At 36.5% G+C, this 27,925-nt stretch overlaps 1 protein-coding gene and 1 long non-coding RNA gene across 7 annotated transcripts in view; one reads left to right on the top strand and one right to left on the bottom strand.

The window, feature by feature from the left end:
• LOC144302698 (uncharacterized) overlaps window positions 1–27,925 on the top strand; it is a 53,001-nt gene that overhangs the window by 13,703 nt on the left and 11,373 nt on the right. The window lies entirely within an intron of this gene.
• Window positions 87–27,925, bottom strand: SKIL (SKI like proto-oncogene). Of its 6 annotated transcripts, XM_077880313.1 has the most exons (8): window positions 27,733–27,922; window positions 25,843–26,139; window positions 24,334–25,402; window positions 11,030–11,123; window positions 9,322–9,554; window positions 5,668–5,909; window positions 5,155–5,379; window positions 87–4,494 (listed from the first exon to the last, which is right to left on the bottom strand). In XM_077880313.1, exons 3-8 carry the CDS (start codon window positions 25,376–25,378, stop codon window positions 4,336–4,338), a joined length of 1,998 nt encoding a protein of 665 aa, XP_077736439.1. In that variant the 5' UTR covers window positions 25,379–25,402; window positions 25,843–26,139; window positions 27,733–27,922; the 3' UTR covers window positions 87–4,335. The 6 variants fall into 6 exon arrangements, with proteins under 6 accessions (XP_077736439.1, XP_077736440.1, XP_077736435.1 ...); XM_077880314.1 differs by having other exon boundaries at window positions 5,224–5,379; window positions 24,334–26,139; window positions 27,733–27,925; XM_077880309.1 differs by having other exon boundaries at window positions 24,334–26,139.

The raw sequence follows: 27,925 nt of genomic DNA, 5'->3' as shown, positions 1-27,925 counted from the left end.
ACTTCAAAGAAACAAAAGGAGAAAATGTCAACCTTAAGGAACGAGAAAGTTGAGCTCACACAGGATACTAAAATGGCTTCAATCAGTTTCATTGGCATTAAAAGTTTTTATTTGGAATTTAATCCACAATCTATACAAGTTATTTACAGGGCATGAAAATGGAAAACAGCACAAAATACGATTGAGGTATAAGCTGAGAGCACAGTATGTCATGTTTCAATAAATATAATTCAAAATTTGTAAACTAAGTGACCAGATAGATGAGTCTTGTTTTTATAGTAAAACCATATAAAATATTTATTTCACGTGAGGTAGAGGACAGTTTTGTGTGTCATGTGATGCAACCAACCACAGCAATTTTAACCATAAAACTGTACATCATTGGCAAAATTTTAAATTGATTTATGGTCAATATAGTCAACAACTTGTTTCAACAGTTGCAGAACAGTTATTTCACTTACTGCCTTCACAGGTTAGAAATTCAGAAATAATTTAAGACTACTGTGTTGGCTTAAAATTATCAGGATAAGCAAATACTTCTAACAGGATGGTTAAAAGCAAGTATATTTTATTTCTCCCAAACTATAATTCCCCCAAAGTTGTCCTAGATTAAGCAATTCTTTTGTGGGACTTTTTTCTTTTTACTAGAACTACTTTAAGTATGCTGTGCTTTATTTTCAAGTGAGGTATCTATATTGAAGGAAAAAAGTCTTATAAATTTCTTTTACATTCAGCTAACTTAATACACTTTTGTTTTCTGGGCTTAATTTTTAAATTTCAGTTTTTACATTTGATCGCTAATTCAAAAACAGTAGCACTATGTAAGACAGTTAGTTCTATTACTAAAGAAACAGGCTCCAGATTGCATTACAGTTTTAGAAGCCATCTAAAATGTAAAGATTTTACAAAAACAAAACAAAAAAACAAAAAAAACCTGTCCTTTTAAACAAGATGCAATATAGAATACCCATACAAATTTCTTCCAATAATAGAAATGCGTCAGTATCCTATACTAGAAAAAAATTTAAGCTGTTTATTCAATCCCACAATGTATAATACAGCAGTAATGTGTCCCTTATTGCTGACAGCTTCGATAAAAATTAACAAGTAGTTCTAAGCACAGAAACAGGTGTACAGTATGAGCACAACTTTTCATTATATTGATTTTTAATGTCCTGTCGTGCGGATTAAATGCATAAGAGCAAATGAAAATGAGGATTTTTCCCCTAAGGAATCAAAATGTAACTCACTGAAAAGAAAATTTTAGAAGCTGATCAAAAACTTTCAGCACCAGCTTGACAATTAATTTTAGGGAAATACCTTGAACATGCTTCTTACTACTCGAGTTTCCTCATCATTCTACTTTCCTTCAAACAGAAGCCACAGATGTGCAAATAAACTGGTTGTTTGGTCATGACTTCCAAAACCTATGTATAACCTGCAAATATCATTGTACTCAGTCTATTTCACCTACTTTAGTAACTGGTTTTTAATTCAATATGTACAAATGATTTTATATCTCAACTGGTAATATATTAAATATGTTATAAAATTAGTTCAAGAAGCATAAAACATCCTGACTCTCATGGACACAGAAATTCAAGCAAAAGAATATGCTTTACAAAACTAAAGCACAAGCCAAACTTATGTTGTTGGTCAAATCCTTTCATAGTGTTACAAGTTGCATTTGTGAAATCAGGCTGGTTTAGAGCTTCCTCAATGACAGCAGGTTTTACATTTACTGCTTTTATAGATTTGGTACCCTTTACTCACAATGTTTAAAGTATAGAAACTATCATCACCCAAATTAAACATCACCCATCACCCAGTAAGCTAATACTCTATCTTTTCTTCCTTAAGATGCTCTAGCACTTTTGATAGGCCGTTCCTTTAATGCAGCTTTTTAAAGTAAATATTTTAATATTTTTCCTAAAAAGAATAATATTACAAAGTCTGAGGAAAAATCTGCTTGCCTAATAAACTGGCACACAAAAACTAACACCAAAACAAACTTTAAGCTAGCAACCAACACACAAAATGAGCATGCAAAGAATAGAAGAATAAGTTTATATGGATATTTCAGCAGAGGCCACTTTTAAAGTATTACAAAATCTCTCTATTTTCAACCTATGTGGTGCAGTTTAACTTAAAATTACTTTTAACTAGAATAGGTATAATATTTACAATTGACTAAAATCTCTATTTTCAAGGAAGTTAAACAGAAACCTATGGCACATCAATGTATCTTCTGGAAAATGAAGACTATACAATTTCACGTGGCAGGTTTTTCTAATGCAAAGGATTAGAAAAAGTATTTTTTTACTCAATTCTAAATTAAGAGTTTATGTATTTTAAAGATGTTTAAGCACTGCTTAGAATTTTAAAATAAAATACTTCAAAGATTAAGCAACTTATTGTAGAGGTTTTGGGTTGAAACTTATGTAAGCTTGTCATTTATTAATATAAGCATAAAGTTTTTTAGTAAATTAGAAAAATGAAATTATAGGGGCTTGAGTTATCTCCCAAAAAGCTTAACTGACACAACTAAAATGAACACTATCATAAACTGTCTTTGTGATTTTTCTTTCTCCAGATCTAAATAAAAGGTATTAGGAGGGTATATCATTTTTAACATTTGTTCCTCCTTGAGGAGTCCAAGAAACAACAAATTAATTGCAGGGTTAATATAGTAAAAATTTAAATGGAAGATAGAAAATACACATTTACATCACACTCTAGTAAAGAAACTATACTTTGAAAAGTACAAAAATTCTTTTAGGATATGTAAGTACCATTAAGCAAAATATGAAAATAACTGACTAAATGATAACCTACTGATTTTTGAAGTTCTGTATCAGTAGAGCATCTGTCGTCTATACCAGGAATAGTATATAACCTTAACTCTAGCTGATTTATTTAAAAAATAAATTTAGCTCTCAAGTAATTTCATACAGTACTCTACATGAGAACACAAACAGAAAATTCCTGGAATAATAATGTCAATTAATGGTAGCTTCAGGAAACTTCCTTTAATAAATGCATACTAAGAATTTTACCTAGTATTTTTTAAGCCAAGAATTAATGAATATGAAATTTGCCATTAAAGAATGACAGACTTTTCTGTGCAAAAAAAAGTGCAGAAGATTTGCCCCTCCCCCAAACTATGGAATTCCTTTATCTTCTAAAAATTATCTAAAAACCTTTTAGTGGCAGGTAACTAAACTTCCCTATATTAACCTATCATACACTATCAGCTGACTGTAAATTCCTGATTTTGATATTAAGTAGTAATTGACAATGGTCCATTCGTGCAAATATTGATAAGACTTAACATTTAAACATACAAAAATTCAAAATAACCTTCAAGGTGTTTAATATTTTACATTTTAAGGAAAAACAAACCCATTACAGAAAACAAATCCATTATATAAATTTCAGTAAGACCCATAACTACATATAAAAACTGTACAGGAGGGTTATGGATTGTATACAAACTGATGTACATCAATGGTTATCAGTTTTTTCTCAACATTAATATTTTCACACCTCTATTAACAACATAAACAAAAGTTCAAAAATTACATTTTATTCCCTCTTCTGAAGTTGCTGCATTAAAAAGAAATTCTAAATATAACCACATTTAAAGCAAAAAATAGATTACAACTGCTTCTTGTATTTAATAGCAGTGTATAACAGAGTATGTTATCCTTCCTCATTATGCCTATGGGGTGTGCTATAACCTCATCAATGAAATTCCTCTTGACAGAATGTCTCTTAGGAGACATTAAAAAAGAAAGAGAACTGGTGGAAATTCGTTCTATAATATGAACAAAATAAAAGCAAATTTTATGTGTAATAATGAGCATACTGTATCAGTTTAGAAAGGAGGCTGTGTTAATGAAAAAAATAGATTCAATTCCTTCAGTAGCTCTGTATTTTTGAAATATGAAGCCACCATCGTATGTAAAATTGAGTCTGAAATATGGGTAACAAAACTGACCACAACTATCCATTACACAATGCAGCTTTTAAAAAGTATACAACTGCTAAATTTGCATTAGAAATATAGGCAGATTATCTAATAGTTGAAACCATATAGTACTGTTTCTAAGCTGGTTGAAAAAAAGTACAAAGAAACATACATTTTCATTCATTTGGAAAATGTAAAAATTTATGTACTAATATATAATCTCTTCACTTTCTCTGATCTACAAATGGATAGGATGCCTAGTTATCTTCATGCAGACAAGTTATTCAGAATTCAATAACCAAAGCAAATAAACAAACAAAAATAAACCCTGTTGGGAATACACAGATGAATCTCTATAAAGGTTTCTATTCCTTAGCAGTCTTAGATGATTTCAAAATTTGCAGCTTCAGCTCTTTGATCATCATCTCTAACTTCTGTCTTGCCTCCCGTTCCTGCCGGAGTTCATCTTGGAGTTCTTGCCTATCGGCCTCAGCATGGTCCAATCTCTGTCTTAGTTCGGCCAACTGAGGGATTTAAAAGACTGTGTTAGTTCTCATTCAGTTTTGTTTTTCCATTTAATCCTCACACCATGGCAAAGACCTACTTTCAAATTACTTTTTACAAAATGAACTGTTTCGTGCATATTACAATCTCTTAAATATCTAATAATACTCATCCAACTTTGACATAACATTGAATTGAGGGAAAAACAAAGGGTCAAGAGAACTAACACTAAACCACTGTCACCGTGTCCTACACTTTAGTGTACCCCTCACACAGCCTGCTCAAGTTAAGGGTGATTTGTTCATCTTCCCCAAGTTGTGAGCTGTTACTCCTTTTTGCTCAAGTGCTTTTGAACATAGTGGGTAACAGTTTATGTCTGTTAATTTGTTGATCTGAAAGCCCATTTACTACATTAAGATAATACAACATTTGATATTCAGACAGCTAGAGATTAGCAATTTGGGCAACTGAACTACAGAAACCTAAGGAAAGTTTAATAAAGCAATCACAATAAAAAAATCATCTTGGATGATATGCTATAAACTTGTGTTTAACAGAATTACCTATTTTGAAATCTTGCCCAATGAAATGAGCTTGACAAAAAGTAATTTAATAGAGAAGGTAACACCTTCAATTCCCACACTGAAAGGGCAACATTATACAAACTGAGTAATTCTTACCTGTGCTGCATATTCAGCCTCTTTGTCTTTTTCTAAATTTGAATCACACGTACATTTTTGCTTCATTACCTGCTCTAATTTTTTCTCTAAGTCTTTCTGTTCAATATAAAATTCTTCCATTCTATGAGCATGTTCATTCTGCAAAGATTCAAGCTCTTTTTGCAAATTCTGCTGTTCGTCAGTGAGTTCCTTCATGGCTTTTGAACTGCTCAACATTTCAACTTCCTGTAATATAAAGAATCACAATACAACTTTTATTTTACTTCCATCATGCTAAAAATTTCAATACAGAAAAAAACAGGACAGAAAACATCTAAAGTTCAGCTGTCATATCAGTTTTATATAAAAGTAATTATCTTGAAAACTATTTTCTCTAAAATTTTTTTAAAAACCCTGCTTATGAGTGTAGAACTCTAAATCTTAAACACATCTATAATACCTCTCTTGACTTTTCTTGAGAATATGCAAAAAGTATCTTTTCATAATAGATTATCATTTAGATAACAATTTTACCATCTGAAGTTGTTGCTTCTTTTGCAAAATTGAGTTCAGTTTTTCCTGTTGTTTTACATAAGTTCTCATTACTTCTTCCATGATCTTTCCCTTGTCATCCTCGCAAATGATATCTTTGACAAGAAGTGGAGATGAAGCGGCGGTATCATGGTCTATTCCTGCCTTGCTTGTGTCTCTGGTGAAATTGCAAGTGGTAGACTCAGGTTTCTTTTTACTTGTAGAATTACTTGAGATTGATGGATCTTTGAGAGGCAAAAATGAAGTAACAAAAAAATGAATATCACTGTTAAAAAGTCATTAGAACAACCCACAAATGAAATGGGGGAAAAAACTCTATTTACATATGAAATAAAAAATAATGAAATACTTAAGAATAAATTTAAGAAAAGTAGTACAAGACCTATACAATGAAAACTATAAAACATCATTTAAAAAATTAAAGACCTAAATAAATGAAAAGGCATCCAACGTTCATGGATTGGAAGATTTAATATTGTTCAGATGGTATCATTAACTGAATGTTAGTGATCCCAAAATTCATTTGTTGAAATCCTAATGCCCCAAATAATGGTATTAGGAGGTGGACCTTTGGAAGATAATTAGATCATGGGGGTGGAGCCTTCATGATAGGATCTATGCCCTGAGGACTTCCATCATGCGTCTGAAGAGAACACAAACATTTATGAACCAGGTAGCAGGCCTCTGCCAGACACCAAACCTGCTGGTGCCTTGATGTTGGACTTCCCAGCCTCCAGAACTGTAAAAAGTAAATGTTTGTGGTGTAAGCCACCCGGTTTATGGTATTTTTGTTATAGCTGCCTGAACAGACTAAGATAGACAGTAATATTCCCCAAATTGATCTACCTTTTCAATGCAATTCCTATCAAAACCCCAGCTGACTTTGTGGCAGAAATTGACAAGCTGATGCAGAAATTCATATGAAAAAGCAAGGAATCCAAAATAGCCAAAACAATCTTGAAAAAGAGTAATAAACTATTACGACTGACACTGCCCAATTTCAAAGCTTATTACAAAGCTACAGAAATCAAGGCTATGTGTAGTATTAGCATAAATACTAAGTCCAAAAATAAATCCATACTTTTATGGGCAAACGATATCCAACAAGGGCACCAAAACAACTCAATCAGGAGAGAATTGTCTTTTCAACAAATAATGTTGGGACAACTGCATCCACATACAAAGAGTGAGACTGAACCTCACGCTGTATATAAAAATTAACTCAAAATGGATTAAAGACCTAAATGTAAGAGCTACAACCCTTATATGTAAATCTGTGACCTTGTATTAGGCAATGGTTTCTTAAACATAACACCTACATAAGCAACCAAAGAAAAAATAAATTGGACATCATCAGATTTTTAAATTCTTTTGTTTTGAGGTAACTACATGGCTCAGTTGGTTAAGCGTCTGACTCTTGATTTTAGCTCAGGTCACAATCTCAGGGCTGTGAGACTGAGCCCCCCAACTCCAGTTCTGCACTGACCATGAAGCCTACTTAAGATTCTCTCTCTCCCTCCTTCTCCTCTTCCCACTCCACTTATGCATACTCTCTCTAAAATAAACAAAAAATAAATAAAACGTTTGTGCTTCAGAAAATACCAACAATAAAATGAAAAGACAACTGATAGAATGGCAATCATATATCTGATATGGGTCTACTATCCAGAAAATATAAAGAACTTATAATTCAATAGTAAAGAGACAACCCAATGTAAAAATTGGCAAAAGATCTGATTAGATCCAATAAAACATAGATCCAATAAAACATAGAAAGGCACCAAATATCATTAGTCATTGGAAAATTGCAAATCCAAACCATGGATACCACTTTACAACCATTAGGATGGCTATAATCAAAAGAGAGACAATAACAAGTGTTGACAAAGATCTAAGAAATTGGAACCCTCATAAACCGCTAGTAGAAAGGAAAATGGTACAGCTGCTTTAAAAAACAGTTTGGCAGCCCCTCAGGATGTTAAACATGACCCAGACTTTCACTCTTAAATGCATATCCAAAAGTAATGAAAACATGTCTACATTAAAACATGTGCATAAGTGTTCACAGCAACTTTATTCATTACAGCCAAAAAGTAGACACAATTCGGAACACCCAGCTGACTCACTTGTAGAGCATTGGACTCCTTAATCCTGGGGTCATGAGTTCAAGCCCAATGTTTGGCATGGAGCCTATTTTTTTTTTTAAAGTGGACACAATTTAATGTCCATCAACTGATAAGTAGATAAACAAAACGTAGTATATTTAACTATACAATAACAGAATGTTATTAAACTATATAAAGAAAACAAGTACTAAAATATGCTAGCTAAAACATGGACTAAAAAAATATGCCAAGTGAAACGCCAGACAATAAAAGGTCACATATTACATAATATTTTTCATATATATCCAGAATAGACAAATCTATAAAGACAAAAAATAAATAGAGGCTGGGGAAAGAGGAAAATAGAGAATAACTTCTAATGGATTACAGGGTTTCTTTCTGAGATGATGAAAATGTCTTGAAATTAAACAGTTGTGATTATTGAACTTTGTGAATTTACTGAAAGTCCCTAAATTGCACACTTAATTAAAAGGGTATATTTTATAGTATATGAACCCTACCAACAATTTTTTAAAAGTCACTAGAATTAGAGTGGGAAATAAAATATAACACAAATATGACATAATAGTACATTCTAATTATAGTTTGCCATATTTAAATCCAAAGAAAGTTGAATTTTGAAAATCTCATAATTAAAGTACAGAAACCCCCCAAAGAATCTCAATTACCTATTAAAACAGTTAATGATTAACGGGCTCTTCAACTACTCTAAGAAAGCTGAAATAACTGTTACTTACACTTGTCTAAGCTGTAAGCAAAGCTCTGCTGCTATATAGGTAGTAAAATAGGCAGCTTTTGAACAGACATGTCTCACTTGGTCCACAGTATTTTAAAAGACACTGTAACTAGGCAGCTTTTCTTTTTTTCTTGAAAGATGTCTAGCCAGCATTCTGCTTTTATGCCATCTGCCTGGCTCCTAGAGCTATGAGTTTTCAATTCTTCAATTCTTGCTTATCACATGGCTAAGTTTCCCTGAGTCCTATACCTAACTATTCTTACGTACTTCTTAGCATTATTTCTTTTTTTAAGATATTTATTCTTTTTTTTTTTTTTTTTAAGCTCTACACTCAGCGTGAGGCTTGAACTCACAACCCTGAGACCAAGAGTTACAATGCTCTACCAACTGATCCAGCCAGGTGCCCCAAAATACTTCTTAGCATTATAAAATGGCTTCGCAGTTCACAGCAAATTAGAAAGGACCTTCTGAAGAAAACTGACAGCAAAAAAGGGCAGGAAAAGGAAAAAACAATCACGTAAAAATCACTTGCAGTATGAAACTATGTAGCCTACATACACTTATCATTAGCCTCTATAGCTATAACTGTTCTAAAAAAAGGGGTAAGAACTGAGGTTCTAAGTAGTCACTCAGAATTTCAAAAGGTACATTTTTTTTAAGATAAAAGCTTCAATGATCTGGAACACGCTCTTAAATAGAAATCCTCTTTAAAAATGATGAATAAACATAGTTATTAGATATATGATTTAAAAAAAATAATTTCTGAATACTTACCTAAACGGCTACATAATTCTCTACTTGTTTTTAAATCCATTTTCTCCTGTTCCTCCAGTGAGACATCTGGGTAAGACACCATCTTTTGATGTTTCCCACTACTATGAGGCTTCTCTGACTGTCTTGGTATGGACCTACTTGTCTCTGTCTTTGTAACCTCTTTAGTCTGGGATACAGTAGAAGTAAGCGACACATTTGGGGCAACCACTTTATCACACATGTATAAGTAGTAGCTAAAAACACAGAAAGGCAAAATAAGACACATATTATATTTGGGTAAAAAAGCAAAATATGTTAAATCTATTTCTATGGTTAAAAAACTTTATACTAACACAGACGACATAACAACTCAGAAAATAAGGATCATAGAAAAGAATTCTTTAAAATTTCAGTACTTTAGAGAGTAAGTGCAAAATTATGAGTAATTTTTGTTATTTTGCAAAAAGTAATTTCTAAACACTAGAGAGATACTGGGAAAGAAAATTAGTCTCATCTCCTTCCCTCAAAACCACCTGAGAACTAAAAGCATGAAGCACTTTAGAGCTGTTTAATAGCCCTGAATAGGTAAGGCTTATGCTACAAAGAAAAAAGACCAGGCACTACCATTTTCTTGCCCACTACAGGTCCAAAGAAAGGAATCCTTGCTCTTTTTTTATACAGGCTGATTCAATCCCACACCAGAAAGCTATGGCCTGATTCATGATTCACCACAGGCCCGATGAGGAGCTCCCAGGGCCCTTCTTGTATAGCACTTTGAATACCACGAAGCTACTGAGGCTGGGCAGTCCTACTTGTTTCAAACCCCACAGAGCAATTTTTCTGAAATACTTTAGTACTTCTTAATTTGATAAAACCTCAATAAGTTGTACAAAACTAAGATTGAAGGGAGAACTACCAATTTTGCTCAAAGCTCACATAAAACATAAAATTGTTCAGATTATTTGAGAGACCCATAGAACAAATTTGAGCTAGATACTGAAGTATTAACTGTAATCTGTATAACCTTTAGCCAAAAGATGCAACCACTTACTGATGTACTACTTCATTCCCTAAACTCTAAGTCATTACATCTCATTTTTTTATACAGTAATCTCTGTTCTTCTTTACTAATTACATGAATTCTGAGGATGAAAACTCAGTATTCTGCTAAGAAAACTGACAGATTTAATATTGCCCAAAGACTTATTTCAAACACAATAGGTATGGTAGGAACTCTGCAAATGTAAATAAGACTGAGATGCTTCATTACCATGTTTGGGGAGAATATGTATCTACAGCAATAAAAATCTAGGAATAAATAAAAAGTTTATAATCCAAGGTACATTTTTATTGAAAACATGAAGCTGGATTTTGAAGGACATGGTTACTAAGAAAGCTTCTGAGTTTCAAAACATTTCTTTGTAAAATATCAAAGTTGCATACCAAACTCTTGTAGAGTTGGTTTACCTCTTAAAGAGAAGTAAGGAAATTAAAGGAAAACTTCCAATTTTTACTTTAGGGTGAAAGGGAAATAACAAATTCCTAGAAAGAACATAAAACACCAAAAAACGGTTATCTCAAAAATTCAACACAACTTATGACTCATTTCATTAACAAGCCTAAAACTAAATAATGACTTCCCAGGAACTAGAACAGTACCTGACACACAGATGTTGAATGAATGAATGAACAAATGAGTGAATTAACAAATGAGCCAATACCCACTCACCTGGGGTGTAAAAATGAATGTGTCTGAGAAACATGGTCGCCTTCCTGCTTTATAACAGGGTACCATGACTGTAATTCCATTCCTGATGGTGTATCTATCTGTAGAAAAATGCAGAAAGGAAAAAGTTCATTGAGGAAATACATGATGGTTAATTTTATGTGTCAACTTGACAGGGCCACTGGATGCGTCTGGAGAACCCTGACTAATAAGAGTCACGTTACTTGAGAGTCCTCTTCTAATAAGGCAGCTTTCCCTTAAAGTACCAAATCTTGTCACTCAAAACCACGTGAACTGTCCCATCACAGAAATAGTTTCAGTATGCATGGAACCATGGATTACCAGAAAGAATTTCATAAAATTTCGTACTAAGGAATCTATTTTTAAAATCCATTCTAAATAGTACACCTTGCAAATGTACAACAGCTTTGGTAAGTTCAGATTCTTCTTGCTGCCACAATCAGAGAGCATATACCCCTTCCCTACAGTATGTGTTAGTGGATTAGATAACAGTCTCTATCAATAAATACTTTGCCAGGGGAGTGATGTCACTAAGATGGCAACATAGGTTGTTCTTGACTTTGCTCCCCCTCACAAGAAAAACAAACCCCTATTCAAGAACAAGACACACTGAGAGCATCTTATAAAATGGGAGGATGGAAGCGGTGAGGCTAAAGCACCCCACTGCACCTCAGAGACCAAGACAGACTGTGTTACAAGCATAGATGTTAGCTGAACCTACTGTGGTAATCACTTCACAATATCTGCAAATCAAACTATTGTGCTGTATGCCTCACACTTACACAGTAATGTATGTTGATTATTTCTCAATAAAACTGGAAGTAAAAAAAGGTGGATAGACGGATGAATAGGTAGATGTATAATTTAAAAAAAAAAGTACAGTGAAACGTTAAAAAAAAAAAAAAAGGAAAAACAATAATTAAAAAGACAAGGGAACCCAGGTAGAGCCTCACAGAGTAACCTTGAGTGGAGGAGACGGACAGCACGTCCAGAAAGACCAAGGCTGATAGAGCCTTCAGGAAGAGAGAGCTGCCCAGAGAGAACTCTACAGATCTTCAGAGGGTCTGCCTCAAGAAGTCGGCTTGGACCTGAGCAGCACAGCCTGTGAGCAAACTCCTCAAAGCTGGCTTGTGTCTTTCTCTAGGCAGCTGATACGGTGCCTGATATGAGGGAGGGAGGGAGGAGTCCAAAGGAGCAGACATTTTAGCCTAACATGGTACAACTCAAATGGGCATTATTCACTCGACAGCTTGGCCAAAACACCGATGAGATGGACGGCAGTGCACATTTTTACCTTCCCTCCACACAATCCTGCCTCCACTCCCTTCCTTTACCAGGCAATTGATCCCTAAGAAACATCTTACACACCAGGAAAAAAAACACACACACACACACACACACACACACAAAGCAGGCTAAACTCAAAACTATTGTGTTTGCTAACACTTATCGTAAACCACATTTCCTCAAACCATATATGTGAATAAAGGAAAAGGAGGAGATAACTGGCTACTTAATGAACATCTATCTACCTAATAACTTTATACACCCTACTTAATTCTAACAAGTACTTAAGTAGGTATCATGACCTCCATTTTATAGATTAGAAAACTGAAGTTCAGAAACTGAGAAAGAAAATAACCCGTGACAATGAACTTCTCCTTGATTTTGGTCCTATATGGCCTCCCCACTACCACCATCCAACAGCGCCATATTTCAAATCACAATAACTACTCTGCCCTCTTGGGAAAATAGTTTTCTTAAAGGAGGAACAAGACTCATGTAGTAGAGGAGGGAGCTGAAAGGAGACAAGGTTTGGGGAGAGCAATAAAGACAGGAGGCTAATGGACAACCCCAATGGAATAAGAGAGGATAGAATGGAGAATGTGATAATGAAAAACTGAGACAAAAAGGAGTGCTGGATATTCCTCCGAAAGTCTCCACTCTCTTCTTCAACTAGGTAAGGTGTGTGGGAAATGACATCCTCACCCAATAATTCAGTGCTTAGAGGACAGCCACCAAATACTAAGAAATTAGGAAAACTATTTTGTCTGATGTCCTAATATTCCAGTTTAGAACCAAGAAACTACTAAAATAGAACAGAAACAGATCTACAGATGTAAGCAATTGTGATTGAAGCAAAATCTATTCATAAACTGTCCATGGTTTGATTGGGGGAGTTCCTGCTAATGGAGGAAAACAATTAGAATGAAGAAACTCCAAAGAAATCGGACAACCCACAGCCAAAACAAAATGGGTTGAAAATGAAAAGGAAACCACTTTTGGAGCAAACATTACAAAATCTGACCAATCAGGAGATGATTTAAGACCAATGAAAAGCAAAAAATAAAAATATGGTAACTTCTATTGGCAGAAGATCAACATTTTGGTTAAGAATGAACAGGAATTTGAAAAACTGACAAGACCATCAGATTAGGGAACGTAATGGTATTTTCAAAGGATTTAAGAGTTCAGTATTCCATAAGGGCCTCTAGGCTCTATACAATTAAAAAAACAAACAAACAAACAAACAAACTTGGGCCACCTAGGTGGCTTAATCAGGTCAAGATCCTGGAGTCCTGGGACTGAGCCCCACATCGGTCACTCTGGTCAGTGGGGAGTCTGCTTCTCCCTCCCCCTGCCCACCCCTCTGCCCTCCGCTTGTGCATGCGTGCTCTCTAATAAACAAATACCATCTTAAAAAAAAAAAAAAAAACTCACAGTCCAGATTAAATATTCTAAAGTGCCAATCACTTGCTGACAGTTTCTCAACCTATAGCTCAGTTCTACCAGTAAATTAGAAAAGGTAATGCCAGCAATAGATACTAAATGACAGATACCAGGTGACAGCTGATAGCCTAAAGAGAGGAGAATTACAAGGTGCAGACACAAAAACTGATTCAAAAAGCAAGACAATAGGAGAGCTTTATCATAAGCCAAGGGCAAATAATTTAAAATATCTCCATTGTTCTCTACCTTCATCACAACACAGTACAGTAACTGATGTTTAAGAAGTCTTGAGTTAACGTGACATAGTTATATTCAATATATATACCAGATATAAATACTATACTGTATACAAATAATTATAAATGATATAAACCATTAACTATATACCTACCACTTAGACTGAAAACTAAGACATTTTAGAATTCATGAAAAAGGTTTAAGTTAAAAAAAAAAAAACACCTGCTAAAAAGAGTAGCTTCATCATCCAGAAAATTCACTTAGGCAGAACATTTTTCACCCCAACACTGTATGACAAGAGATGTTAATAAGCATGGATAAGCTCACTCTAACAAATCAATGAGATAGGACATCAGCCTGAATTAAATGAGAATTTTTTTCTAGAAATCCTTTGTTAAGCTCATTATTTAAAAAATAAAGCAAGTTCCACTTTAAATCAGTTTCATATCTAAAATAATTCTGGATCTACTGCCCAAGATATCAACTGTTCCCAGATTTTTAAAGTTCAATTTACTAAAATTGACTTATATATTCAAAAGTTTTTTTTCTATTATATCTGGAATCTCAAATCTTTAAAATAGCAAGTTCTAAACTTCCTCACCCAAAGATCTTGACCTGAAATCTGACTCAGTTTAAAAAAAAAAAAATCTGACTTAATTTTGATCACACTCATTTCAAAACTCTACAGCTTGATTTGTGTTAAGTTTTACTTTTATTCACGATCCAAACTCAGTGCATCTTTATTTCTAGGTCTCTAAACTTCAGGTGCCACCATAAATAATTGCTAGCATTTTAAACATCCATCCCTAATTTCTGTCCTTTATTTTCTAATCTCACACCAACCTAATAAAATCACACTCTACAGGTTCTAAAGAAACCTTCCTTAAAGACCCTTCGTGCAGTCCACTAGCCAATGTCTGTATTCCTCATTCAAAATCCTTGACAAGTGGCTATCCAGCCTCCACTTCAACAGCAGCTTGAGGTCAAGGACCATCTTCCTTACTTTTGTATTTCCAGTACCTAGCACCATGCCTGGAATATAGCAGGAACTAATAACTATTTGTTGAATAAATTCTGAATGACGGCTTAGCTCATTAATTCCCACGGTGGCCTTTTATCACGTTACTCTGCTACCGTGAAACTGAGAAGACAGGCTCTTTCACATTCAATATCCTTCTACTCCATGAAGTACCAAAGAAGCCCAACAGTCTCTGGGGTGTATTTTTAGAAATCAGATCTACAAATTAAATAATATAAATGATGGGGAAATATATAACACTAACCATGATAAGATGTTGGGATTTAATTTTACCCAACATGTGGTAAGCCATAAACACATTTATAACAACTTACCCTGTGTGTTAAAAACAATTAAGAAAAGCACATATTATACAACAGAAAATTCACAGGCATGCCAGATTTTCTCATCTATTCTGCATTTGTGTCAACATACAAATTAGGTCTTTAAAAAAAGAACAATATAATTAAATGGCACAGCAGTAATGCTACTACTGATCAGGAATAAAAATCAGATACCAAGATATGAGCATCTACCACCTCTTATCTTACCTTTCAATGTAGGAATGAATAACTTACTCATTTTGTGTAGTTAAACATTAAAATAGAATACATTACTTGGCAAAGGAGAGAAATAGATCACTTAGTATCTTAAGTTAGAGCCTTAAACATCTTAAAATGCCCAACTTCCCCCACCATTATCTACCACAAAATGAACAGATGGCATCCTCATCTGAAACACATAGGAAAATTTTTAGACATATTATTTCATTCCAAAGTTCTTTCTCTAAGTCACTAAACAACAAATAATGTCTATGAAAGCAAAATTTAAACAATTCCAAAATGTATAGAAGAGTTCATCTTAAATAAGTAAACATCAGGAAATGCTTTATGAAAGTTCCTCTAAATTTCGACTTACTATACACACATGATCCTTTGATAATCAGATTTCCTCATAAAGAACTATTGTATTTTGGTGGCACAATGCTTATTAGTCTTACAATGACAAATAATTTAGAGAACTTGATTTCATTTACCAAAAAAAACACAAAACATTTTAGTTGCCATTTTATAGATACAAAAGCAATCCCACTCACTCAGCATTATTCATATATAAACATTCCAATTTGTACTTACATAAATAAATAAATATCCTTTACAATTCTTAGACTTACCTCCAATAATAAACTGCTTTTAGGCGGCACTCTAGTTTTTAATTGCAATTATCAGACTAATATTATCTTTAATGAATAACAAACATTAATGAACTAAAGAAATCGACGTAATACCTCAACATAATGGTGGGACTGCCAAAATCTCACCAAAAATCAAAATTAAATTTTTTTAAATATGTGGAAAATTTATTTTTTAAAACAGAATTTAGGAAGAGCTATAAAAGATAAATGTTTAAATTGTGGTATTCATGAGACAGTAAGCATACAAAGGACTAGCAGACTGGTAAATTTAACAGACTACCCCTCTGATGTGCTTACATAAGAAGCAAAATATAATACATATTAAATATTAAGCATACATTACTTTGTACAAGCCCAACATAAATCATTAGCAACCTTACTAAACACATAACTGAATACATAGCTAAGCAATAGCTTCTTAGGTATATAGTGAATAGACTTGTCAGGATCTTTGTACTGTGTTATTATAATACTAAGCCATTCAAGTGGCCAATAAATGATTTTAGGACACAAAGACACCCTACTACACAGCTGCCAACAACTCCTACTGAAAGAAACTGAATCTCTCACTAAAGGATCAAGTTACCTCAATACTTCCAACATGTTGTGAATGAGTGTTTCAACTGAAATAGGAATAGTGTTGCAAGGTAGCAAATAACTACTTAAGAGACTTTAAGACTTAGCCTTGTGCCTTGCTTCATTGTAATTATTAGATTAATCAACACGATGCAAAACTGAAACAATATGATCTAAGCACCTCCACTAACTTACCAAAGACAGATCTTCAGGAGTTACAGCAACGCCTGCTGCTCCCCCACACTGAAAGATACCACCTATCTGGCAAAACCAATTTTAAGTTTAAAGTGCTTAACTATGCTCACAGGAATAGCAAAGGCTCATATTTTTATAAGGTACACTATTATCTGAAATCCTTTATGGAAACAAAACCATGTGAAGTCAGTAGCATGTTATCACTCCCTTTACAATGTGAAGGAAAAGGAGCAAAACTGATAAGTCCTGTTAATAAATTCCAGGTACTTTTAAAAATAATTTTTTTAAGTTTATTTATTTAAGTTCATCTCTATACCCAATGTGGGCCCAGAACTAACAACACCAAGATCAAGAGTCACATGCTCCTTCAACTGAGCCAGCCAGATGCCCCTAAAAATAAAATTTTCTATACTGGAATTCTACAGTGTCCAATCCATTTAATATTACAATAACTTGGCAATCTTCCTGTCATATATGTCTTTTCACCAAAATATCTGTATAAATCTAACATTTTGCTTTTCTATCCCATTTCAGCACATATGCTTTTTTAAAAATTATGATCTCAGATCATTTTCGCCTGCAATTAATGGATATTGACAATATCAAAATGTAGATTAATTTTATTATGTGCAATGTAGTCTATTTTTTACTTTACTCTATTTCATTTTGTTTGAATGCTGGTGACCCTCTAAATTGATTTCATAACCCTCCTGGCCCTTCTCAACTGGGGTTCTCAAGAGACAAGCCCAAATGCCCCAAGGCATCCATTTTATGCAACGAATTAACTTCACTCTAAAGCATTTAGAATGGTACTATATACCATCTTTAGGAGAACTGATGAAACCTTCACTCAGGTCATTTTCTATAGGGCTTAGTTCTCCTTTCATGGAAGCCCAGATGAAAAAGCCTACTACATGAACGACAAATTGCAATTAGATAAACCTTGCTCCAAGTGAACTGTCTTAAAATTGGTCCAAAAGTATTATTTCAACAGCTGGTCCTGTATTAAGAACACCTGTGTACTGTGCCAGTGTTTTTGCACCGATTTACAAAGTATTACATATGTAAAGGAATTATCACTCTATGTTACAATTACAAATTATGAAATTTTGTTTTCTTCTTTGGGCTTCTTTAGGATTTACTACAATGCCTATATTGCTTTCATAATCGCACCAAAAATAACTTTTTGACATGGAATAAAAGTTCTACTGTTACCAAAATGGTCTTTAGTGAGTTTCCTAAACTTTTGTATTCCTTGTCCCCATAACATAAACAAAATATGCACTTATAGTGCTATTTGAAATCTCAAAATAAATTCAATACCATAAATTAAAAAAAAAATGCCACTTCACTTTAAAATTAAAACTGTTTTTATCCTCGAAAATCACTGGTAACTTTATGGGGCTAGAAAGACTTTTCATTCAGTTATTTAAACCTTTATTAAACATCTACCATATTCTAGATTCAGAAACTAGAAGATAAATTCCTGCCCTAGGGGGCCTGGGTTTCATTTTTATGTACATACATCTGTGACCCACTTTTAAGTCTAGAAATCAAAATGAGTTAAAGTAATTTTGTTTTTCCTATTCATTCCTTTTTCTGCCTTGCACAGTGCTGTAATACTTTATCTAGTGATTGAGGCAAACTACACCTTAAGAAAAGATTTAGAATTTAATCATATATTTTCTTTTCTTTTTTTTTTTTTTTTTGCTTTTGCAATCTAATAAGATTTTTAAGTTATTTTATGTTATGATCCTTCATTAGAACAAAATTCTGCATGTGGACAAGATAAAGGTTCTAGCCATTACTAAAGCTATTCCCAAACCAGTTCTACCTCTTAAACAAATTGAGTTCCACTTCCACACTTTCCTCTCCAGAATTCTAAAGAGATTAAAGTTAACCCAATTCTTGATTACTTCCTTGTTCTCCCAGTGGCATAAATTTTAATACATATATAGCTATGAGAACACTATCGGCTGCCTACACATTGATTCAGGTATACCCTTTATCTTCTTCCTTGAAGTTTAATTTTTCCCCATTTCTCAGACCAAAAAGAATAAATTTCTAAGTTCATCATAAGCTTTTTAAAAAAGTGTTAACATTTATAAATGTTTTATCATTTTTTAATGGTAAAAAAAACGAATACAGGCTCTGTAATTTCTAAACCATAAGGGGGCACTATTCCCAAAGCCGTTCTAAGATTTCATTGAACCATCCTTCTAAAACATAATTTGTCCTTACAAACATAATTCTTATAATAGACCTGTTTCAGACTTTTCTTCTTGCGTAACTTCGTTTTAGTAAGTAAATATCCAACCAGTATAATTAATGAGTGCAAATAATTAAGAGTGAGTACATTTTAACCCAATACTCAGTTACTTTATTTGTATTAGAAATATCTTCACATAATTCTAGATTAAGTCAAGAAGATGGTTTGGGGGAAGGAAAAGTCCCCAAATATATATTCAATATTTCAATAACAGTTTGAAGCATCACCCTACACTTCTAGACTCTTAACCTCCAAAATGCTTTCACTTCTATTCTCTTATTTGGGTCAGTTATCTCATTCAACAGTTTATCTGCAAATTACATATGTGTTTATTTCCAGATAGAACCATCATTTTTCTAAAAAACTCCAAATATTCTAAAATATAATGCAGTGTTGCTTTTCAAAAATTTATGCAACTATAAAAAGGATTTCACTGAGTGCCTTTGACGTGCGAAGCACTAAACTTACATTCTGGAAAAATAAGAAAAAGTCTCTAAACTCATGAAGTTAATTATTAATTTTAAAAGTTAGACAAAAATATTCATACTAGTCCCCCATATGAGCACAAACAATCTGATTCTAACTTTATCCCCACTTGATCAAAACTTATGCTAATAACAAAATGCAAACTATATCTCTGATATAACAGATTACCACCAAATGTGCCCCAACTGTTACTGGAACACATTTTGTCTCAACACTACTGTTTGTAGTTGCCCATTTTCTCTAGTTTATTTCCTTACCTCATTTAGGTTTGGACTAAGAAATGCACTTCCTAAACAAAAGAAAACCATTTACAAGACGGGAAAAATTTTTTGTACTATTATTCCAGTGACCTCTGCAAAAATGATGAACTGAAAGGAAAATGCAAAACTAAAAACAGCAAAACATATAATGGGCTTTAAAAAAAAGTTTTAGTTGATATCTTTACATCATCTTGTTTGCATTGTAGATAATCTATAGGGTTTTTTTTCTTCTCCTGAGTAAAAACCATAATATTTTACTTACATAAGAGTAATCAAGTCTGAATGTTAGAAATCTAAATTTTACTCTTTTAAAAAAATATCAAGGCATGGGGCACTTGAGTGGTTCAAACCAACTAGGTTAAGTGACTGACTCATGGTTTTGGCTCAGGTCGTGATCTCATGGGTTGTAGGGATGGAGCCCCTATTGGACTTCCCGCTCAGCAAGGGGTCTGGGATACACTCCCTCTGCCTCTCCCCCCACTTCTGAACACAGGTGCACTTGCGCTCATGCGTGCACTCACACTCTTCCTCTCTTGAAAATAAATAAATAAATCTTTTTTAAAAAAAATACATAAGGGCATATACACCATCTTTACCTTAAAGATTGTCAGACACATTCTGTAATAGTAAAGAACCACCTATGACTACAAGGGGGCTTTTCTAACTTGCTTGGAAATAATCTTAAGTAAATATTACCCTCCAAATTTTATTTACAAATGATCAGTTTGCAGGGTACCTAGGTGGCTCAGTTGGCTAAGTGTCTCACTCCTGATTTCGGCTCAGGCCATGATCTCGGGGTCATGGGATCAAGCCCAGCACCAGGCTCTGGGCTTGGCATGGAGTTTGCTTGGGATTCCTCTTGAGATTCCCCCTCTCCCCACTCACACGTGTCCACACTCTCTCTCTCAATAAATAAACTAAAAAAAAAAAAAATCAACTTGGGACGCCTGGGTGGCTCAGCGGTTGGGCGGCTGCCTTCAGCCCCAGGGTGTGATCCTGGGGTCCCGGGATCAAGTCCCACATCGGGCTCCCTGGATGGAGCCTGCTTCACTCTCTGCCTGTGTCTCTGCCTCTCTCTCTGTGTGTCTCTCATGAATAAATAAATAAAATATTTTTTTAAAAATGATCAACTTGCTTAGCAACCTTTTATCCATAGACAAAAATGTAAGATCCACAAAATCAGAATTAGATCAAATAAATAATACCCACTGAAGACTGGAAAAGAAATAGGGCATTCTTGCATAGATTCACACATGGTAAAATACAATAACCATATTTCTAACAAAAAGCACAAAAAGCTCTGGTGATATGAAGAAATAAATAGTTTAAGAACACCATTTTGCAAAGCCACCTAGGCAGATCTAAAATCAAATGTGTTTCTTGTCGTGACCTGAGTAAGAAAGAGTTCAAAATATACCTTTGGTTTCTACATAGAGCCAGTTCCTCACTTAGAACACTGACCTTATACCACTTATTTCTCCCATCTAAATATAGCTACTAACTATGCAAATTAAATGTAGCTATTAGTCATGCAAATAGTTTGGTGATCATTACTAATATAATTTCCACCCTTGGAAATAGTTTAACAGTTGCTACATTTCAATCAACTGCCTATTGAGTTTCATAATTTTGTTTTTTCAATCTAAGACAATACTTTGACTATGTAAACTATATAAACATACTGAATTATCAAAATATATTGAATTACATTAGCATTCACAGTAAGCATAAGGTACTTTACATAAGAGATTAATATATTTAGTATACTCTTGTACTTAAAAAAAAAAAGAGAGAGAGAGAGAGAGAGAGAGAGAAAGAAAGAAAGCCTGTCTTGACTTTTTCAAATGAGTTTCCTCTGGGTCTACTTGGTTTGTTTGGCAACCGACTCACTGACTCACAGAAGATAATAAAAAATGTTCCCCAGTCAAGGATATCTCCTAGCCACCCCCCTCCCAGTTATATACCTTAGTTTATAATTCAAGTTAATACAGTGTTTATGAACCAGTATACTTAGGGAAATTGATAGGAAAAGTTACTGTTTCTCAAAATTCAGTTTCTACTACTAAGTTTGCTTTAGGGAAAAGCTGTGAAAACTACTAGATGTCAAGTCAGAAGAACTGCATTGGACTCCTGACTCCACCACCCACTAGTTATACAACCTGGAACATGTGACCCATCTGGGGCTGGTATCTCATCTGAGAAGCCTTGTTCACAGACCTTCAAGAAAGAACTACCTCACAAAGTTTTAAGGAGTAAACTTTCAAAATATGAAGTGGCAAGCATGATAAACCACTCAAGTATATACATATATATACACATACACATGAAGTCAAAAGTTTTCTTTCCTAAAGATTTGATTACTAGAAATCTTCCTAAATTTCCTTAAATTGCTGAAAATTCACATAAAATTGGAAATACTAACAAAATACACCAAAACACTGAAGTAAATCTGCAAAAAGGTAACATAGCCAAAAGGTGAAGGAAAAAATCTCGGACCTTCCCAAATAAAAAAATGAATTCAAATAAATAATTTCTGAGACAATAAAGGACTACATCCAGATGAAGAATGGTTTCAATTTTACCCAAATCCTGGCACATTCAGTTTCGGTTAAGTAAATTCATCATTTTTCTTTTTAACCTTTATCATTGGCTCTCAGATGCTTTTTCTCACAAACGCAGAGCAGGAATATCAGGCAAAGTAGTTTATCCCAAAAATGCTTATGTTAGAGCAATGAAGATTATTGGAGCAAGAACATCTGGCAAGTAATGTGGTCACCTATGGGCATGTAAGAGTAGGGCTCCTAATTGACTTAGGGCAAGATACCACAAATATCAAAAGGAGCATGCCACGTTTTGAGAATGTAGATAATTTCCAAGCACAAACTTCAGCGTGGGGCCAATCCAGCTGTAAGCAAGTCCTGCAATTTGGGAACTGGCCTGAAGTCAATCCTGCTTTAAAATCAGTCAATAACTGCACATGAACAATATACACTTATCTAGTAGCCACAGGCAAGGAATCTCAAAGTGCTGACCCTTTGGAAATGGCAAGTAGCAAACTATCCTGAATTCGAGTCTAAAATTACCCTCTTGAGCTTCAGAAGCAAATCATAGTTCTAAAACTAAACTGTAACTAAATTTCCCTCAAAACCTTAAAGGTACCATAATAAAGCACATGACACCAAATCTTAGGCTCTAGCCCAAGTTCTAATGTTGCTGTGAATAAGCCTCAGTCATTTAATACGCCTCATTCATTTCGTCTGTGAAGTAGAAAAGGCAGAGATTCTTTCGAGAAATAAAAACTAAGAGTGGAAAATTAGATTCTTAAAATGAAACATGGCCAATCTTTTGTTGTATGAATCAAATAAAATTATACACGTAAAACCGCTCAAGAACATTTGCCACATTGTAAGTGTTAAATAGTGCTAGCTCGTATATGGATTTTAATCAAGTAGAAAAGTATACGTTAAAACCAGATCAACAAACTGGATATTTAATAACCCAAATCTTGTTTTACCCGGGCATTCAAACTCTTAGAATGAAGATCTTCAGATACCAGATAATGTGGTGGAAACATGTTTACGATCTCCATACTGACAGATTTTTATATTAATATTTAGTCTAAAAATATCTTTTTATTCTAAAGCTATCATATTCTTTTAAAGTTATTTCTTTAAAAAAAAAAAAACTTGCTTACTGGAATCACAGATTCTTCAGATAAACCTACCTTTTCCATTTATTTCCAATACCGATCAAGCCTAAATACCAGGTACAGAAACAGTGTTAGAAATCCCAGATCTACCTTTGAAAGATGCTGTTTGAAGCCTACAACCAGGATTGTTTTGGCTAGCTATTACACCATTTGCAAATGGAAATAACACCAAAGTGTAAATTATCTCCAGTCCTAGGACAACAACAGATCTAGTCATCAAAAAGCAGGATGTGTGAAAAAGAAAGAGAACATGACTTGAGAAAGAAGCCCCAGATCCCCCACTCCCTGGCTGTATAATCTTAGGAAAGCCACTTGATCTCTCTGAGCCTCATTCTCTTTATCTGTAGAATGGGAATAATCCTACTTCTTGCACTAGGTTGTTTGGAAGATCAAACGAGCACATACACACACACACACAGGAAAGCACTCTATAGCCTAAAATGTGTAACACAAACATAATACATTACAGAGACCAGTATTTTTTGTTGTGTTGTGTGAGCAGGAACAGCTTCTTAATGCACAGGTTAAGCAATAGTCTAAATATAGCCTTGATTTCAAAGTGAACCTCTGCCATTATTCAAAATCACCATTTAAACAGAACAAAACAAAACTTGCCTTGGATTGGGTTCTCTTTCCGTTTCTCAGGCTAAATTTCTCCTTCATTTCTTCTAAAATTATCTTCAGTTTCTTTTCTTCAGGTGTCCCTAAGTACTTCTGGTTCACATGGAGATAGCAATGCCATTTGGCGGACTCGAAGCCCCAGTGGCAAGTCCTTTTGTCAGGTGATCTGTGAGAATGCATCACAAATGTCTGGGGTGCAAACATTCCACAGCACTCCAGGCACTGAATGCATGGAGCGTCAGGCTGAACGTAAAACTGGGGTGCAAAGAGACCCTGACATTTGCCCAAACATTCATGTTCCACTTCAAAGGCACTGCCAGTTTCCTTTAACTGGGCCAATGAGTTTTTCGCAGGAAGTACGCTACCGTTTTGGGGAAAAGTGCGTGGCCGCAATAAAGCATTACATAGTCTCTGTGCGTCAGTTAACGTGATCAGTCCGCAGGATGGGGCATTGAATGGAAGTATTCCCAGGACCTTTAGGATGTGAAGCTGGTCTGAAGTACACCGTGAACAATAGATGTACAATTCGTCACACACGGTATTTATCTGCTGGAGCGAAAATTCTCGGAGAACCGAATTTAAGACTTGGGGCAAACAGAGTCTCTTTTCTCCTCCAACCTGAAAACAAGAAATGGACTCCCCTTCCAGCACGGTCTGGGTGAGCTCCGTGGAGCTATCCGAAGGGATGAGCAGTGGCCCAGGAAGAACCTGAGGAGACGGAAGAGGCAGAAACACGGTAGGGGACATGCTTTCTTGGGAATACCGAGCAGAAAACGCCGCTGGGCCACCCAGAGAGCTCTGACTGCTCAAATGGAACTGGGCCAAAGTGTGTTTCAAACTGGGGTTTAAATGTAAAGGTTCAGGCACAGAGGCACAGGTTCGCTTGACATGTTCCCCATCAGTTTCCATTGGCACTTCATAGTCATCCAAGTGTTCCTTCTTCACGGTTGGCATCTTGCTGTTGATCATCATTTTCCCGTTTGCGTGAATGTCTGTCATCATTTTTTTCACTGGAGGGCCACCATCATCTCCCATCCCATTCAGTTTTTTACTGGAGCCCTGAAGCAGGGAAAAACTTGTCTGCAGGTTTGCCATGGCTAAAAACTGTCGTGTTAAATAAGTAAGTCTGAAATGTGCATTGTTCTTTTAGTCACTCATTGGAAGAGAGAAAAGCAGTATGTGTCAATACTTAGGGTAACTTACTCTCACAGAAAATCTCAATGTTCAGAGAAATCCCCTTAATAGATTTTGCACCTTGATCTGGTTCTGCTTCTGCTCTAGTATAATTTCACTGCCAGTGCTATAAACTTTTTTCTTTTGTCGCTAATAATAGAGAATATAATTTTGAGAGGCACACCTATGAAGAAGCCTTTTCTCTTAATTCTTCCAATATATGCATTAAAGTACACTTATCAATTCTCTCAATTCGAGAGGTCCAGAATCAATGCAGTGGTTTGGTTTGGTTTTAGGCAAAACATGTGAAAAGTTTGTGTGATTACTTGTGTCACAAAACCTGGACACAAACACAAATCAAAGAGTCGCTCCCGAAATTAGTTTTTGGCACCGAGGACACCAAAAAAGGAAGAAGGGGGGAAAAAAGTATCTTCTCTAAAAGTGATGATCTGTTGGTCTGTGTTGATAAACTGAAGGCTTGTATAAATCCTCACACCAGTGGGAAGAGCTTTTGACTCCACTTGAACTCCTACAGTTAAAAATGATACCTAAAAAAAAAAAAAAAAAAAAAAAGGTTGCCCAGTTATCTTCATGGATTACTGTTCATTCTTCTTTTAATTAATCTGGAAGAGAAAGGGGTGGGGGAGAGTTATATTTGAATTTGCTCCAGAGGCCAAAGGGTCAGTGTGAAACTAGTTTCTTAATCTTAGACTGAGTTCACTTTACCAAAGGTGCCGTGAGCGACTTCTTTAAATTTAGCACCAGTTAAGTAGAAGAGCTTCATTTAAACAGGAAAGCAATCTGGAGAATGGGTAAAGGGAGCAATAGTCTTCCTCAAAAGGGAGAGGGAGGGCTACTCCAACTCAGAATAGGAAGAGTCTTTAGATAGATCATCTCACCCAAAACTCAGTGCCAGAGGCTTTCTCAGGTATGCCACTTTACCGTAATCCATTACTTCAGCTCTTAATCGAAAAAAATAAATATATATATATATATATATATACACACCAGTTCCATCCCCCCCCCCCAAAAAAAAAATCAGCAGTTAAGATATCTACCACATGGAACTAAGTTACGATTTTAAGTGCATGGATTCACCTAGTCCACGTATGCTATTTTTTTTCTGAAATGACTGTAGGCAAAAATTAACTTTCCCTTTAAAAGGTTAGTGAATGTGCTTCATGGAAGCCAAAAGCTCCCGGACTCCACTCCTGGGAATCTCCATCCTTAACCAGACTAATCCCGGACAAAACACACACACACACACACACACACACACACACACACAAGGCAGACAGACCTCACAAAGAATGCAAATGGAGGAAGAGGGAAAGAGAAAAGCTTCTTCTTCCACTTCCTTCTTGAGCGAGAATCCGAAAGAAATCCAATCAATGGAAATTTCTACCTCCCCAACTCCCAGCAGTTCACCTTAGGAGGACCCAGGGTGGCGGCCCAAGGCCACGGGGCAGGGCGCGGATCGCCCACCGCGGGCAGGGGGCGGGGGCGGGGGGGGGGGCGGGGGCCGGACCTGCGGGGGGGCCCCGAGCCCCGAGATCCTCGGCCCGCGCCCGCCCACCCACCCTGCGCGGAGCCGGACGGGGCGCCGAGAGGCGGGCGGGCCGGGACGCCTCGGGCTGTGCACGCCGAGGGGGAGGGGGAGGGGGAGGGGAGGGGGGAGCCCCCAGTCTCGGGGCGACCCCGCGCGCCCTCCCGGCGCTGCCCCCGCTGCGGAAAGCCCCGCGCGCCCCGGCCGCGGGAAGTTGCCGGGCGCTACCCCCGCACCCTCGGGCTGCACCCCCGGCCGCCGGGGCCACGGGGCGGCGGGGTCTGCGGGCGCCCGGGGCGCGAGCCGGGATCCCCGCGCCGCCCGCCGCCCGGGGCATCCCCGAGGAGCGCAGACGGTCGGGGGGGGGGGGGGGGGGCGGGGAGCGCCGCGCGCCCGGGTCTCGGGGTCCCGACCGCCCGGGTCAAGTGCAGCGCCCTCCCCGCGCCCCCGCCCCCGCCCCCGCCCGGGGTCCGCGAGCCGCGACCCGCCGCGGGACCCCCGCCCCGACCGCACCCGGGACCGGGACCGGGACCGGGACCCGCGCCCCCCGCGCCCCCCGCGCCCCTGCCCCGCGCCCCTGCCCCGCGCCGCTCGACGAGCCCTGCCCCGGCCCCAGCGCCCCCCGCCCCCCGCCCCCCGCCGCCGCGTCCCCCGCGCCCCGGAGCCGCACCTGTGCCCGCCGCCGCCGCTCGCCCGCTCCCCTCGGCTGTGCCGGCGCCGCTCCGAACCCCACACACATCGCTACACACAGCCCTCTGACGTCACCGAGCCCTCGGCCCGCCCACGTCACTGCGGAGACACACGGCTTCCCGCAGACGCCGCCGCCGTCTCCGGCCGCCCGGGGGCGGGCAGGGGGGAGGGGA

Source organism: Canis aureus, chromosome 31, assembly GCF_053574225.1.
Source record: "Canis aureus isolate CA01 chromosome 31, VMU_Caureus_v.1.0, whole genome shotgun sequence".
Taxonomy (NCBI): domain Eukaryota; kingdom Metazoa; phylum Chordata; class Mammalia; order Carnivora; family Canidae; genus Canis; species Canis aureus.
The sequence above is the reverse complement of the archived record's forward strand: the minus strand, read 5'-3'. Positions and strand labels throughout refer to the sequence as shown.

Coding starts and splice junctions, on each gene's coding strand:
- SKIL (XM_077880309.1), bottom strand. CDS start 25,438: ATGGCAAACCTGCAGACAAGTTTTTCCCTGCTTCAGGGCTCCAGTAAA. Junction 9,555..11,029: donor CATTCATTTTTACACCCCAG/GTGAGTGGGTAT, acceptor CTGTGTTTTTAG/CTACTACTTATACATGTGTG. Junction 5,380..5,667: donor AGAAGCAACAACTTCAGATG/GTAAAATTGTTA, acceptor TTTATATTACAG/GAAGTTGAAATGTTGAGCAG.